Below are 16,714 nucleotides of genomic sequence, written 5' to 3'. Positions count from 1 at the left end.
ACTTGAAGCCAGGCCTCCTGGCTCAGAGGAAGAGGCACTACCACTGCATCACAAGAGACTGGCCTGGTAAAAGATAAATCTGCAGGAATCATGCCTGACTGCCAAATAAGATTATGTCCAATTTAAATAAAAGCAAAATACATGGAATGCTGGAAATCTAAATTCACAGAACATGCTAGAAAAACTTATACAGGAATCAAAACATCAGCTGGATTTCTCTCTCCACAGGTGCTGCCAGATCTGCTGAGTTTCTCCAGCATTTTTTGTTTATGTCCAAACCAGACAAACTGTATCTTGACCCTGGAAAGAACTTTCTCGAGATGAAGACAAGTAGTGGAAGAAGAAATTAGTCTTAGGATAGCAGGAAACGAGACAGTAGGCAAATCACCAACATTTAAACTACACATGGAAGAGATCTGAAACAGGAAACCTGGCCATTGCCACAGCGAGTACTCATAAAATTGATGTACACTATCTTTCACTGTTGTCACGTTTCTTAATCTGCGTGTAAAGCGTCATCGAAAAACGACATGGAATACACTGAACAATAACCGAGGCAATGATCGTTATTTTGCGAAGAATTTGGAACGGCACATTTTGAATTAAAAATACCACACTCTGGAATAGCTCCGCGATTAACGGTTGACTTTAAGGTTCAGAGATCATTACAAAACAGTTGTAACTCAAAGTTGTAGCTTCTCTTACTGAGCTAAATTATACTGCTGTATAATTTACAACAATTTTTTTATCTCAGTGTAACAACAGTTAGGAGGTACTGCGGATAGATTATACTGATGGATGGTACGGCGAAACAAAAACAGCTTTGCAATGGCTTGAGCTGTCATTGTTTGTCTTACAAAGTAGATGCAAAATGGATTACTTACGAAACAGGCGTGCTTGCTTTTCAAAGTTTCTGGAGCTAGAAGTAGTCTTTTGCTTTCTTCGAACTGCATCTAATCTGTGAAAACCATGAGAGCGAAACTCAACTGTAGTTTGTTGAGAAGAATGTCAGCACCCAGTTTGTGGAATTCCCCGACATCACACGCCTCCACCGCAATAACAACAGTCGCCATTGGCTTCTGAACGAATAGCAGATTATTTACCTGCCAACTGCGGAACTGTGGGAAAAAATGTGAAATAACTCACTGTATATCACTCAAACTTCTCACTGTGTCATGACTTCGAACGATGCTAAAGGTTTAGGACACAATGCATTGAGATGCACCATTTGTTTGAACTCATTACGGGTGTTCCACGCACTGGGAATTGTACCGGGTTTGCTGTCCCTCCTTGTGTTTGGAGTTGCAGCCAATGATGCCCCAGGAGTCTGTCAGAGTCACTGCACCGCCGTTCAAAGTCTGAGTTTGGCTGAAACTTCCAATCGCAAGCTGCAGGTGTAGCCCCTAAGCACTTGGATCCTCGACTTCACTGACTCATGACTGTATTGCATTATCTCAAAGTTGCTTTCACAGAATGCGTTCCGCTGGAGGAGTTCTCACACTCAAAAAGAGGGGAAGAAGCTTCAGTGAGCGACCTCCAAACCTTCCTCTGGAAGATTTAAGAGGGGAAATATCAATTATTGTGCTTTCACAAAAAAAAACTATTTCATGCCATATGCAAAAAAACTGCCCTGGAACTGAGGACTTACACCCCCTCACCTCCCCTCCCCTCAATTGGAGACAAGGGTTACATTTATCTAAACAGCTGACCAAAGCTAGTATCCCACTGACCCCTCTTCCTCTTCCCTGGGGCACCAGTACTTTATACATGATTTGGAAATGCAGGTGTTGAATTGGGGTGTTTCCTGCTCCTGCGATGCTGCCTGACCTGCTGTGCTTTTCCAGCACCACTCTAATCTAGACTCTGGTTTCCAGCATCTGCAGTCCTTGTTTTTACAAAGTTAAAAGTCACACACCAGGTTATAGTCCAACAGGTTTATTTGGAAGCACTAGCTTTCTGAGTGCTGCTCCTTCCCACAGCCACCTGATGAAGGAGCAGCACTCCTAAAGCTAGTGATTGGATTAGATTTTGATGAGATTACTTACAGTGTGGAAACAGGCCCTTCAGCCCAACAAGTCCACATCGACCCTCCAAAGAGCAATCCACCCAGACCCATTCCCCAACATTTACCCCTACACCTAACACTACGGGCAATTTAGCATAGCCAATTCACCTAACCTGCATATATTTTGGGCTGTGGGAGGAAACTCACGCAGACAAGGGGAGAATGTGCAAACTCCACACACCGGCTGCCTGAGGCGGGAATTGAACCCAGGTAGCTTCCAAATAAACTTGGACTATAACCTGGTGTTGTGTGATTTTTGATTTTGTACTTTACACAAGTTTTTCTATTTTCAAAATTACAGTGCAACTGACCATTAACAAAAAAAAAGTCTGGTTCAAGGTAAGAAATCTTACAGCAGTGCCATTTCCCTTAACAACACTTATTTGCATATATTATTTTAAAACCTTTTGCTCTACTTTATTAAGGCGATTATTGCCAGATTCATTTCATCAACTATTCAATGCCACCTAAGTAACTGCCCTCAATTACTCAGCTTCACCTAATTCATGTTTGTTGCTGGAGAAAATTGAGCACAAGGTCAGGGAACTTGAGGGATCAACATCAATATCTCCCTTTGCTGTGGAGGTTATGTGTTCTTGTCTTTGAGGTCAGGGATATATTTGGAAGCAGTTCCTGTTCCCTCTTATAGTGGATCTTAAACTTTAGGAGTTTATTAAAAACAAAAATCACAAAGACTCATTCACAAACTTGTTTATTAGAGTAAACCCCCAATGCTCTGATACAGAGCCTCTAACCTTGTGTAAATGATACGATATCTAGAGTGGTTTGTCCAATTTAAATCCCTCCATAATTTAACCTTGGCTCCCACAATAAAAAAAACAAAGTCACCAGGACGTATTTGAAAAAAATCTTTTTGAAAAGCCACAGGCAAAGCTTTACTCTCTGTCCCAACCCTTACTTAATTCAGACCCAAACCCCCTGGATTTGGCTGTTACCTTAGATTACCTTAACTTTTCATGCCCAGTGCTCCTCAGATTTGTCTGAGAACTTACAATCCTCCATACGGTTGATCCTCCTGGTGAGAACTATAGGTCCATTTGCCAGGTTGACTGACCCTGAACCTTCTTCGTGTCTGCGACCCTTCCCGACTAAGATCGCTATGATTTGACTGGAACACCTACAATTCTCAACACGACTGATCAGTCAACCAATGATTGCGGGCCTGAATCAGACTGACTGATCCTAAGCCGCCTTTTGCAATAAATTTGCTTTAATTTTATCCCCTTTTGTAATGATTCATATCAAACACATCACATCAAACATTTTCAATTGATCAGAATGTCTTGGAGTTCATTTTCTTGAATGTGTATCACAAACACTCCAGCTGAATATGTTCAGTGAAACATTGTAGTCCTTTTCCATGAAGAAAACAATCAAACAACACAATCAATTCATTTGGTTCTAAACATCTCTCCTGCTGCTTGGTGATGGCATGGCAATAGAACCTAGCCCCCAATGGACAAAAATTTGTAATATCCATTTCCCTCCTCAAAGGGAGCTCACTGCAGTAACAATGGCAAAATTCCAGTATATTGTATGAGGTAATCAATCTCTTGATTGCTTGAGGAAATGGCCAATTACAGCATTTTCCTGGATCATTGTCCCATGATAGCAGTCACATCATGTTGAATTTCATGCTGAGTCACAGTCTGAATTGAATCCTTCTGTAGCAGCGGTAGACGTCCGGTACATGGCCACCGCCATCCGACGCCTTAAAACGGCGGTGCTCGGACTTGACGTAGTGCACCAGTTGGAGGACGCTCAGGTGTGCGGTGGGATCCCGTCCGCGCTCACCCCAGCCCAGACGGAATTTCACATTGGCCCCAAGTTCTCGTACTTCCCGCGGGAGCCTGTGCTCCACAACCTGAGCCGCCTCCGGAATTTTAATTTTCTTTCTTTCTTTCATAGGTGTAAAAAGGAGGGCCCTGTATAGACTGCTGCTGCACACTGTCCACCTCTTCTCCCTCATCCACCGTCCGGACATGCCTTGGCGTGCCCATTTGCCACCAGGCGGTGGGGATCCCCAGTGGAGGGCTCTCTATGAGGGAGTCCTCCCCCTTTCTCTCGGGGATCTGGGGTGGAAGGTGCTGCACGCAGCAGTCCCCTGCAACCGCAGATTGCGGTGGTTCATGGACTCCCAGCCCAACTGCTTGTTCTGTGGCGCTGTGGAGTCCGTGGACCATGTATATATTGGGTGTGGGCGTTTGCACTCCCTTTTTGATTTCCTGAAAAACCTCCTCCTCTGCTTTTGGTTGCACTTCAGTCCCATGCTCCTGATCTTTGGGCACCCGGTACGGAGGAAGGAGGGCAGGTCTGAGGACCTCCTCGTGGGTCTGCTCCTGGGCCTGGCCAAACTGGCCAAAAACAGGTCCAGGCAGCGGGCCGTGGAGGGGGTCGTTAGAGCCGACTGCCTGCCCCTCTTCCGCGGTTACGTTAGAGCCCGGGTGTCTCTGGAGAAGGAGCACGCGGTGTCCACCAACACCATGGAGTTGTTCAGGGAGAGGTGGGCGCCGCAGGGAGTGGAGTGCATTATTTCCCCCTCCAACTCTATTTTGATTTAGTCCCTACCCTCCCCTTCACTGTTTTGATCACACAGCACTGCCCTTTGATGTGAAGGGCAGTGTTTGTCACTGGCCACCCGGGTGTTTTGCTATCTTCCTGGTGGTGGAATTTGAATAAAGATTCGTGCACTTTGTGTCTTTCACTGTGTCTCACACCTGCACACACACACCATGGGTGCTGGAGATAAAATAAGCACTACCGCACTTAGATGGTAGTGTGGGGGTTAATAAAAAAAGAAAAAAATACAAACAGGAGTGTCAAGAAAAAAAATTGAATCCTTCTGTATTTGTGCAGAGTTTTTATTTACATCACTCACTGAGGTTTGAGGTTATTTTTCACATTTTATGAAGTCTCATTAAGCGGTTCTGATCCTACACATTGCCTGTACAATATTAATGGCTGCATATCAACCTAGTCAATGTTGTATCCTTCTGAAGCAGCAAACATCCTTCTCTGATTCCTAAGGGGTGATTCAGACCTAGTTTCATCTTGAACCACCTCTCCTGCAAATCCAACAAACCCACCTGAGGAGACCATAGCCTGAGGAAGATGATGATACTAAGGAGGAGAGATAATAAGGGCACTGACAAATAAGTTGATAAAATACATAGAGGAAATCAACACCATGCTTCTCCATGTGGACCAAGTTCCAGACTAGTCCTTTGGTATGATGACCACTTCAATCTCACTTACTGTAAGAAACATTTATTATGGCCTATCTTTGGGTATAGTATATATTGATGGCACCCCAATGTAATAACTAGGGTAGGGCATCAGTATGCAGTTGGGAGATGGGAGGTTTGGGAGTTGCTTTGGGAATTGTCACCAGTGACTCTGAGCCCCATGTCATCTGATAGCATGGGGTCAAACATGGGAAAGGAAACTTCCTACTGGTTACCACAATCTGTAAACAGTGATTTTCTCCATTCGCCATTATCACCAAGCTGGAGATAAACCCTGATGCAATGAAGAGTACATGCCCAGGAACAGCACTAGCATATCTAAAAATGAGGTGTCAACCTTGTGAAGCTAATACAAAACTACTTACAGAATTAAGTGATCTGACAACCAATGGATCTTATCTAAACTGCACAGACCTATCACATCCGGTCACGAATGGTGGTAGACCATTAAACAACTCTCTTCAGCAGAGATAAATATCCCCATCCCCAATGATGATGCCCAGCACATTGCAAAAGATAAGGATGAAACATTTATAACTATCTTCAGCCACATGTGTTGAATGGATGATCCATGTCTGCCTCCCTGAGAGGTCCCTACCATCACAGATGCCAGTCTTCAGCAAATGCAATTCACTTTATAGGAAGAAATGGCTGAAGTCATTCAATATTGTAAAGATAATGGCCCCTGACACTATTCTGCCAATAATACTGAAGATTTGTGCTCCATAACTATTTGCACCTTGAGCCAAGCTGTTCCAATACAATTACAACATTGGAATCTAATCAGAAATATGTAAAATTCTTCATCTATGTTCTGTCCATAAACGCAGGACAATTCCAGCCCAGACAGTTACTGCACTCTAAGCTCAATCATCAATAAGTGGTTAAAGGTATCATTGATGGTATATCTTCATTGATGCTCATTTTGGGCTCCACCAGGCCCTCTCAGCCTTCTTACACTGGCGTGATCCAAACGTAAACAAAAGGCTAAACTCAAGAGAGTTAATGTACCGGCCTTGATATGAAGGCAGCATTTGACTGGTTTGGCTATCAAGGAGACCAAATAAAACTGGAGGCCGTGGGAATTGGCAGAAAATTCTTTACTGATTACAGTCATATCTAACACAAGGAAGGTGGTGGTGGTTATCAATGGTCAATCAACTAAGCCACAGGACATCTCCTCAAAGTAGTATCCTGGCCCAAACATCTTCAGCTGCTTCATAAGATCAGAAGTTGGGATGTTTACTGATGATTGCGCAATATTCAGCATCATTTGCTACTCCTCAGATACTGAAGCAGTGTGTATCTAAATGCAGAAAAACTTGAATTACACCCAAGCTTGGACTGGTAAGCAGCAAGCAATTCATGCTACACAAATAAGAGGCAATGACCTCCTCTAACAAGATATAAACTGACCAATGATCCTTGACATTCAATGGCATTACCATTACTGAGTCATCCAACATCCTGGGGGTTATTATTGACCAAAAACTACAGTGAACCAGTCACAGGATTCTGGGTAATCCAAGATGGAGGACAAGAAAAATTTCTGGCTGTAACAGCTGCTCCTTTTTGGAGGTATTTTACATGTTGGAGGTGATTTCCTCGAATTCCGGATGCAGCAATTACTGTTTTACGTGCTGTTGCATTGTTTTGGAACTTTTGGGAAAAATGTCAAAACAACAGCACTTTTATAAGGGAGAAGAACAGACAAAGGAAGCACATAGTGAGGTGAGGTGAGGTCAGTGCAGGAGAAAGAGAGAAGAAAGAAAAAAAAACTGACACTGCCTTTGCAGTGGTGTGGGACCCAGGGAGATAGTGAGGAAAGAGATCAATATGAGACTGATACAATTGAGAGCAGAAGCGAGTCAAGCAGTCAGGGCAGGTAGGGACAAGGTAGGACTGATAAATTAAATTGCATTTAGTTCAATGCAAGGGGCCTAACAGGGAAGGCAGATGAACTCAGGGCATGGTTAGGAACATGGGACTGGGATATCATAGCAATTACAGAAACATGGCTCAGGAATGGGCAGGACTGGCAGCTTAATGTTCCAAGATACAAATGCTGCAGGAAGGATAGAAATGGAGGCAAGAGAGGAGGGGGTGGCATTTTTGACAAGGGATAGCATTACAGCTGTGCTGAGGGAGGATATTCCTGGAAATATATCCGGGGATGTTATTTGGATGGAACTGAGAAATAAGAAAGGGATGATCACCTTATTGCGATTGTATTATAGACCTTCTAATAGTCAGAGGGAAATTGAGAAACAAATTTGTAAGGAGATCTCAGCTATCTGTAAGAATAATAGGGTGACTGTGGTAGGGGATTTTAATTTTCCAAACATAGACTGGGACTGTTATAGTGTTAAGGGTTTAGATCGAGAGGAATTTGTTAAGTGTGTACAAGACAATTTTCTGATTCAGTGTGTGGATGTACCTACTAGAGAAGGTGCAAACCTTGACCTACTCTTGGGAAATAAGGCAGGGCAAGTGACTGAGGTGTCAGTGGGGGAGCACTTTGGGGCCAGTGACCATAATTCTATTAGATTTAAAATAGTGATGGACAAGGATAGATCAGATCTAAAAGTTGAAGTTCTAAATTGGAGAGAGGCCAATTTTGACAGTATGAGGCAAGAACTTTCGAAAGCTGTTTGGGGGCAGATGTTCGCAAGTAAAGGGACGGCTGGAAAATGGAAAGCCTTCAGAAATGAGAAATCGAGAATCCAGAGAAAGTATATTCCTGTTAGGGTGAAGGGAAAGGCTGTTAGGGATAGGGAATGCTGGATGACTAAAGAAATTGAGGGTTTGGTTAAGAAAAAGAAGGAAGCATATGTAAGGTATAGACAGGATAAATCGAGTGAATCCTTAGAGTATAAAGGCAGTAGGAGTATACTTAAGAGGGAAAGCAGGAGAGCAAAAAGGGGACTTGAGATACCTTTGGCAAATAGAATTAAGGAGAATCCAAAGAGTTTTTACAAATACATTAAGGACAAAAGGGTAACTAGGGAGAGAATAGGGCCCCTCAAAGATCAGCAAGGCAGCCTTTGTGTGGAGCCGCAGAAAATGGGGGAGATACTAAACGAGTGTTTTGCATCAGTATTTACTGTTGAAAAGGATATGGAAGATATAGACTGCAGGGAAATAGATGGTGAAACCTTGCAAAATGTCCAAATTACAGAGGAGGAAGTGCTGGATGTCTTGAAACGCATAAAGGTGGATAAATCCCCAGGACCTGATCAGGTGTACCCTAGAACTCTATGGGAAGGTGGAGAAGTGATTGCTGGGCCTCTTGCTGAGATATTTGTATCATTGATAGTCACAGGTGAAGTGCTGGGAGACTGGAGGTTGGCTAACGTGGCGCCACTGTTTAAGAAGGGTGGTAAAGGCAGCCAGGGAACTATAGACCGGTGAGCCTGACATCAGTGGTGGGCAAGTTGTTGGAGGGAATCCTGAGGGACAGGATGTACATGTATTTGGAAAGGCAAGAACTGATTAGGGATAGTCAACATGGCTTTGTGCATGGGAAATCATGTCTCTCAAACTTGATTTAGTTTTTTGAAGAAGTAACAAAGAGGATTGATGAGGGCAGAGCAGTAGATGTGACCTATATGGACTTCAGTAAGGCGTTCGACATGGTTCCCCATGGGAGACTGATTAGCAAGGTTAAATCTCATGGAATACAGGGAGAACTAGCCATTTGGATACAGAACTAGTTCAAAGATAGAAGACAGACGGTGGTGGTGGAGGGTTGTTTTTCAGACTGGAGGCCTGTGACCAGTGGAGTGTCACAAGGATCGGTGCTGGGCACTCTACTTTTTGTCATTTACATAAATGATTTGGATGCGAGCATAAGAGGTACAGTTTGTAAATTTGCAGGTGACACTAAAATTGGAGGTGTAATGGACAGCGAAGAGAGTTACCTCAGATTACAACAGGATCTTGACCAGATGGGCCAATGGGCTGAGAAGTGGCAGATGGAGTTTAATTCAGGTAAATGCGAGGTGCTGCATTTTGGGAAAGCAAATCTTAGCAGGATGTATAGACTTAATGGCAAGGTCTGAGGGAGTGTTGTTTAACAAAGAGACCTTGGAGTTCATAGCTCCTTGAAAGTGGAGTCGCAGTAGATAGGATAGTGAAGATGGCGTTTGATATGCTTTCTTTTATTGGTCACAGTCTTGAGTACAGGAGTTGGGAGGTCATGTTGCAGCTGTACAGGACACTGGTTAGGCCACTGTTGGAATATTGCATGCAATTCTGGTCTCCTTCCTATTGGAAAGATGTTGTGAAACGTGAAATAGTTCCGAAAAGATTTACAAGGATGTTGTCAGGGTTGGAGGATCTGAGCTATAGGGAGAGGCTGAACAGGCTGAGGCTGTTTTCCCTGGAGTGTCAGAGGCTGAGGGGTGACTTTATAGACAAAGTCTTTTCCCTAGGGTCGGGGAAAATAGGGCATATAACTATAGGGCATATAACTAGAGGGCATAGGTTTAGGGCGAGAGGGGAAAGATATAAAAGACACCTAAGGGACAACTTTTTCCACACAGAGGGTGGTGCGTGTATGGAATGAGCTGCCACACGAAGTGGTGGAGGCTGGTACAATTGCAACATTTAAGAAGCATTTGGTGAGTATACGAATAAGAAGGGTTTGGAGGGACATGGGCCGGGTGCTGGCAGGTTGGACTAGATTGAGTTGGGATATCTGGTCGGCCTGGACGGGTTGGACCGAAGGGTCTGTTTCCATGCTGTACATCTCTATGACTCTATGGCTATGACATAAACACTGTAGTTACAACAGCAGGTCAGAGGAACTCTGCAGTAGGTAATTCAACTCCTGTCTTCTCAAAGCCTATGTACCATCTACAAAGCACAAGTCAGAAGCATGATAAATTGTTACCCACTTCCCTGGATGAGTGCAGCTCAATCAACACAAGCAGCTCAACATCATCCTGGAAAAGCAACTTATTTAATTGGCAGTCGAAGAGTGTGGTACTGGAAAAGCACAGCCAATCAGGCAGCATCCGAGGAGCAAGAGAATCAATGTTTCGAGCATAAGCTCTTCATCAGGAATGAGGGGGTGGCCCAAGGGGGCTGAGAGATAAATGGGAGGAGGGTGAGGCTGGGGGAAAGGTAGCTGAGGATACGATAGGTGGATGAAGTTGGGAGTGAAGGTGATAGGTTGGAGAGGATAGGTAGGAAGGAAGATGATCAAGTAGGAAAAGTCAAGAGTGTGGTGCTGAGTTGGATGTGGGATGTGGAATGTGGGAAGGGGGTGGGAGGGGAAATGAGGAAACTGGTGAAATCCACATTGATCCTGTGTGGTTGGAGCTTGTGCTCTAAACATCGACTCTCCAGCTCCTCGGATGTTCCCTGACCAGCTGTGCTTTTCCAGCACCACTCTGACACTGATCTCCAGCATCTGCAGTCTCCACTTGCTCCCTTATTTAACTGGCAACTTATCTATCACCTTCAGCATATACCACTCCACCATCGATGTATAGTGACAGAAATGTGTACCTTCTACAAGGTGCACAACAACAACTCAGCAAGGCTCCTTAGACAGCACCCTTCAAACCTGCACATTGTACAAGGACAGGGACAGCAGATACATGGGAAAGCCACCACTTGCAAGTTTCCCTCCAACACACAATCTGTCCCCACTTGGAACCATACTGCCATTCCTTCACTGAGGCTGGGTCAAAATTGTAGAAATCCCTTTCTAACAACACTGAGTCTACCAACACTCCAAGGACTCCATGGGCAAGAAGGCAGCAATGCACCGCCATCTCCAGGACAAGTAGAGATAGGCATTAAATGCTGGCCTAGCCAGTGACCCACATATCCTGTGAATGAATAAAACAAGATAAAAACTTTATAATAGTTATGATAATAGTCACAATCTTATTTCCTATTTATATAGGTTACGATCCCTACAGGCACATATCAGCTTATGACCTCACAGTTTGGGCTATGTCCAAGTATGAGTTATTTCAGGAAATGATTGTCACTTAAATATATCCCAAACTGAGCATGGTCCTATACATCTTTTTCAAACTTGCATCTTCAAGTAAAAGGTTTAGACACTGGCTTTGGAGGTGATGACAATTTCATGGAAACCAGAGGAAGACAGATGTCTTGAATGTGGGCCAAACACAAAATATCTGCTGTTAACTGAGGGTCTAGATGGGGAGCCATCAGGTTCTGATCCTGGAAGTCGAACTTGTAGCTTTCCTGCTGATGGTTGTTCGTCCATCTGCATTAGTATGCTTCAACTCTCCCCAACAACCGAAATTAGAAAATGTAGGTATTCCTAGGTCTTGGAAAGAATAAGGAAATTTGTTTCCCACTCCTAGCGCTTGAGCAGAGAGAGAGATACAAAATATCTGACTTATCTCATACTTTGACAAATTAAAGCAGTGAAAAAGAAACTCCAGAGTAAAATGTAGTCAGTTTAATCAGAAAATAATATTAAAACAAATTTTGATTATTCATATTACATTGAAAATAATAGTGTAATAAATCATTATCGGCCTTTGAACAGAACAAATATTTCTTTTATGTTAATTTTGGTTGTGTTATTGCCAATATAGATGAACTTCTTAGAGCTATTTTCCTGAAGCCAACAAGTTTACATTATGAAGGTTGAACAATGTACATTTTACTACTAAATCTGAGAAATAGTTCATGAAAACATTAATGAAAACATTTGGTCACTTTGTATAAAGATTTTTACCAATGTAGAATCTCTTCTGATCAAATTGTGGCCTGAAAGATGTAATCATTTGCAAATAATTTTATTCCACTGTAGACTTGTTTGACTTCTTTTTTACAGGAATAAACCAAATACATGGAGCACTATTAAAAGGACATTTTCTGTAAATGGTTACAATTTTAGCACAAAACCAGTAATATACCATGATTACAGTAAAATAAAAAAGATGATTTTAGATTCAAACATACATACATCCTATTTCCATATCTGTTAACATTCATATCCATTAACATCCATTTATTAAAAGACCAATTGAAAAATCTTCCATTTGCTGGAGGAAGATTCTACATGCTTCTTCAGAACATTCTTTCTCAGAAGGCCACATTTCTATCCAGTTGGATGAATCCAAAGGATATTCATACCTAATAAGAAAATACAAAAACTCTGCAATCTTTGAAATGCTTTGTAATGCAGAACATTATTTATGGCACCAACAAACTACAATGATGACATTTTCAAAGATAGAGTTTCATGAATGATAAAAATGATAAGGGAAGATGAAGCAGAGGAAGGACACATACAATAGATGTCAAGTTGATAATACACATGAGAATTATTTTAGATTTCGGAAAAGACACAGCAGAAACAAACAGACAATATGACAAGAGACTGACAGCTAATATAAAAAGGGAGACAAATGCCTTCTGTGGACATTGCAATTGTACAACGATAATAAAATGAGTGGCGCTGATTAGCAACTTAAAAGGGATAAAGGCATGGGAGCAGAGGACATGGTTGAAGTACAAAATGAGTATTTTCTCTTCACCCAAGAAACAAATCACTGCTAAAATCATGGTGAAAAATGAGGTACTTGGGTGGATTGTTGCCCTCACCCATGTGAGTTTCATGGTAAAGGAAATTAATTTGATGGGCAGATAGCAGGACAGCACTCCTCGGCTTTTCCACCTTTGGCCAGATCAAGCCAATGGACATCCTCCGGCTCTGTGAACATTTGAGGTGTTTAATTATTGCCCATTTTAGGGGCCTCAACCTATTGCTGTTGGTATTCACCCAGCAGTGGATGGGAGACTCACTATGCAGGAAGCCAGAAAAGAAAACCATGTTGGGTTGCTTGTGGGCTTCCATGGTGGAGGGAGAAGGGATTTCTTATATAAAAGCAAATTGGGAACACAGCATCAGGAAGGGCAGGCTCACTCACTGACAGCCACCCCACTGCCATTGTTGCTGAAGCCCCTCCAAACTCTTCCTGCAACCCTATCCTGAGACCTGCTCCTGTCATCACTCACTTGTGCCTAGATTCATTCTTAATCCTGGGTCTAAAGTGAGTGCCATATTAGCAGCAGCCAGTACTTCATCGGAGGTGTTGCCAAGCAATAAAGAGGGGCTGGCCTCTGATTGCTTGGCAGCTCTTGGCACTCAAAACTTCAACCCCTAATGGCCTGTATCCCAGGGAAGGCCTGCTGCTGTCAATTAAGTTTCTGCATGGCACACTGCACCCAGCTTTCCCAAAAAGTGGCTATGTGTGGTGACTACTGGTTCTCTAGCCCGATGGGTAAGATCCCTGTCAGCTGCATTTAATATATAGGGTGTTTGTTGCTGGGCAACCCTGCATGTTTGTTTTGAGGAGCCCCAACTGATGTTATGCTCATCAAAGGTGTTAATAAGCTGTTTTGTGTCTCCTGTCCTTTTAAGGCACAAGTTCCTGCCTCCAAAGAAGCTAGCTAATAGGCTGGCTGGCAGCTTGCCAGTCTCAGCTGCATTGTCAGGAGTGATGGCAACTGCTGGGCCAATACCAAGTTGGGGCAGCAGCAGCGTGAACGCCATCGGAAGAAGGCACCTGGGGACAGGTGTTGCCAGAGCCAGTTGACAGGACCCTGGGAGGGATGAGAGCAGTGGGAAATGTTTTTGCAAGGATGGTCCCCTATAGGCTGCGAAGTGCCCAGACAGGTTACAGTCAGAGGTACATCACATCCTGCTCTTGTTTTTGATTTCCTCCCCAGACCCCAGCTCTCCCCCATGACGTTTCTGCTTGTTAAGTCTCTGTAAAATCATTGACACTGGATGAACTACAAACCATGCAGTAGTAAAAGAAAGACTGGATCTTCTTGTCACAAGAAACAGATCACATACAGTCAAGAATAGTGGGGAAAAGTGGATACTGCAGAGACACTAGCCAAATCCTCCTTAGATACGGAGATTGTGCAAGAAGACAGGAGAACTGCTAATGTGACACCGTTGTTCAAAAATGCTACAAAAACAACACTGCAACAGCTGAGTTTCTTTAGCATTTATGTGGGAATAAAAAGCTGAGTATAAGCCAATTGCAATTCATCACAATTTAACAAGCTGCTTCAATTGACTTACTTACAATATTCCTGCCTATTAATTAATTCATGGCATAATAGTACTTCAGATAATGTTCAATCATGAAAACAAAATTAACTGTTGTGATAGGAGGTATAATTATGAATGCAATATACATCAAATCTAATAAATTTTATTATGGAAATATTTAATATTTCAACCAACATCTTTGGGAAAGGACACTTAGTTTTCTAAATAAATTTAAAATATCAGAATTTAACTAGCATGGACCCATAATAAACATAATTTGAAAAAAGGATATATTTTAATATTGATAAAACCAAAAAGAGAAAAATTAGCCATGCTACCATGAAGTAAAAAAATGCTTCCACAATGAAGTGAGCTACTAATATTGAATATTTGAAAAGGTAGAATTGATCATAGTTGATAATATTACTGGACAAGTCATATTCCAAATTGAAATCTAGCCTGATAGATCATACATGTTTTTTCTCGTTTAATTAACATGGTGGGTAGTCACTGAACCATATTCACACAAAGCTGAAGGTGTTCTTTAACAAAAGAACTGAAGGTTATTTCACAAAATAAGACATTTAAAAAAAAGATATTAAAATATGGAACATAGCATAAAACAAAGTCTAACTTGTTTCCCAACACTAACCATTACAAGACTTGAGTCCAGAGAAATTGTTACCCTCTTTGGGTTCTACTTATCTGGTTCTGTCCTGTAGTCTGTGGACACAAACTGTTTCATGAGTTTCAGAATCTAAACTTTCTCAGTTCTAATAACCTGCAGACTTCTAACCAATTTTACCCAGTTTGGAACTCTCACAAACTGAACTCTTCTGCAGAGGTAACTTGTTCACTGAATTATCCTGAATCTTTTTTCTAGGAGAGAAACTACACTTGTTTCTAAACTTAACAGGAGTGTCTTTTGAATTGAATTAAAAAAAAACTTGCTCATCCTAGATGGTTCTCAACTGAACTTAACTGATGGCCCTAATTGTTCACTCTACCTGATGCAAACCTTACAGCCTAAACATTATTTTCCATTATCAGCACAGCGCCACAATATTGGATTTAAATCACTGTTCCAGAAGAACTTTCTGACCTTGCTTAAGTAAATCTTTCACAGAGGTAACCAACACCTACCTGAATCTATCTCGAAAAACAAATTCCAAAAATGATGCAAAAATTATACTCTTCATCATAGAACACATTAGGAAATAGTGATCAAGTCATCAAAACTATGGCTTACTTACATAAATGTGCTTGATGAGCTTAATCTCAGGCTATTTTTTCCCATTATTAAGTACGTCTGCTCATTACTCAAGGTAACATCAGAACAAGTGTTCTCCTTGACCAAAGTTATAACTGAATTTTGTTCAACAACGTCAGCTAGAACAACAAGAGACATTGTTTTAGTCAGGTATCACAGTATTTGGAACTGAAGCCTTAGTATATGGACAAATTCAAGAAAATTTAAGTAAGCTTTAAATGCTTATAAATTATTCCTTTATTCCTTACCCTTAACAATAATGTTAATAGTCTCTAGACTTTATACAGATGTTTCTCGATTGGAATTATTTTTAAAATCTATTTTTGGTTTAGAATGTTGAAGGAAAAACAAAGAATCATATAACATGATTGTTGTCCACTGTGTACCATTGAAATTCACAATTGCCTGGTTGATGCTTGTCACATACGTTTTCCTTGCCTGATAGTCATTATTTAGAGCTGGAATGAATTCAATTAAACTTAATTGTAATGTCTTTGTGGATATAGCAGTTGTGGTTGTGTGCTCAAATATTCTGCAAACTGATAAGTGGGGAAAGAAATGGATGTTTCACATCGATAACTGTCAATCTCTGTAGGAGAGAAGTTAGACATATGCTCCCTTAGTCACATAAGTCTACTGGTTGGTTTGGAAAAGTCTTATTCAATGTGAAATATTAATTGAAGTTCACTCTCCACAGATGCTGTCAGACCTGCTGAGTTTTTTTTTTCCCAGTACTTTCGGTTGTTATTTCAGACTTTCAACATACTGGAGTATTTGGATGTTAGAGGAAGGTTGAAAAGGTTAGGCGTATGGCCATTGGAATTTAGGAGGAAGAGACATAATCTTATTGAAACATATGATCTCGAGAAGAAGAGAGACTTAATATTTTAAGTGCTTCTGATGAAGGGTCACTGGACTCAAAATTCTAATTCTGTTTTCTCCCCGCAGATTCTGCCAAACCTGCTGAGTTTCTCCAGCAATTTACTTTCTGTTTCAGATCTCCAGCATCTGCAGTTCTTTACTTCACTTGCGATCTTGAAGGGAATGAC

The 16,714-nt window shown here is 41.8% G+C and overlaps 2 protein-coding genes across 6 annotated transcripts in view; both read right to left on the bottom strand.

The window, feature by feature from the left end:
• Positions 1-1,300, bottom strand: part of LOC122564883 (TNF receptor-associated factor 1-like) — a 36,610-nt gene extending 35,310 nt beyond the window's left edge. For 2 of the 5 annotated variants that reach the window (XM_043720283.2, XM_043720287.2), the window contains exons 1-2: positions 1,147-1,300; positions 885-958 (exon numbers count right to left, since the gene is read on the bottom strand). In XM_043720283.2, coding sequence (XP_043576218.2) covers positions 885-953 — 69 coding nt within the window. In that variant the 5' untranslated portion in view covers positions 954-958; positions 1,147-1,300. Of the gene's footprint in view, positions 1-884 lie in introns of all 5 variants that reach the window. The other 3 variants (XM_043720285.2, XM_043720286.2, XM_043720288.2) reach the window with 3 other exon arrangements.
• Positions 1,301-11,757: 10,457 nt separating this feature from the next.
• The window catches only part of c5 (complement C5), a 131,241-nt gene continuing 126,284 nt past the window's right edge, over positions 11,758-16,714 (bottom strand). The window contains exons 40-41 of the mRNA XM_043720297.2: positions 15,649-15,784; positions 11,758-12,462 (exon numbers count right to left, since the gene is read on the bottom strand). Of these exons, the coding sequence (XP_043576232.2) occupies positions 12,327-12,462; positions 15,649-15,784 (272 nt within the window). The 3' untranslated portion in view covers positions 11,758-12,326. The remainder of the gene's footprint in view (positions 12,463-15,648; positions 15,785-16,714) is intronic.

The sequence above is a fragment of the Chiloscyllium plagiosum genome, unplaced genomic scaffold, assembly GCF_037043375.1.
Source record: "Chiloscyllium plagiosum isolate Xiang-an unplaced genomic scaffold, Cpla_swu_hap1 HiC_scaffold_21, whole genome shotgun sequence".
In the NCBI taxonomy this organism is placed as follows: domain Eukaryota; kingdom Metazoa; phylum Chordata; class Chondrichthyes; order Orectolobiformes; family Hemiscylliidae; genus Chiloscyllium; species Chiloscyllium plagiosum.
The sequence above is the reverse complement of the archived record's forward strand: the minus strand, read 5'-3'. Positions and strand labels throughout refer to the sequence as shown.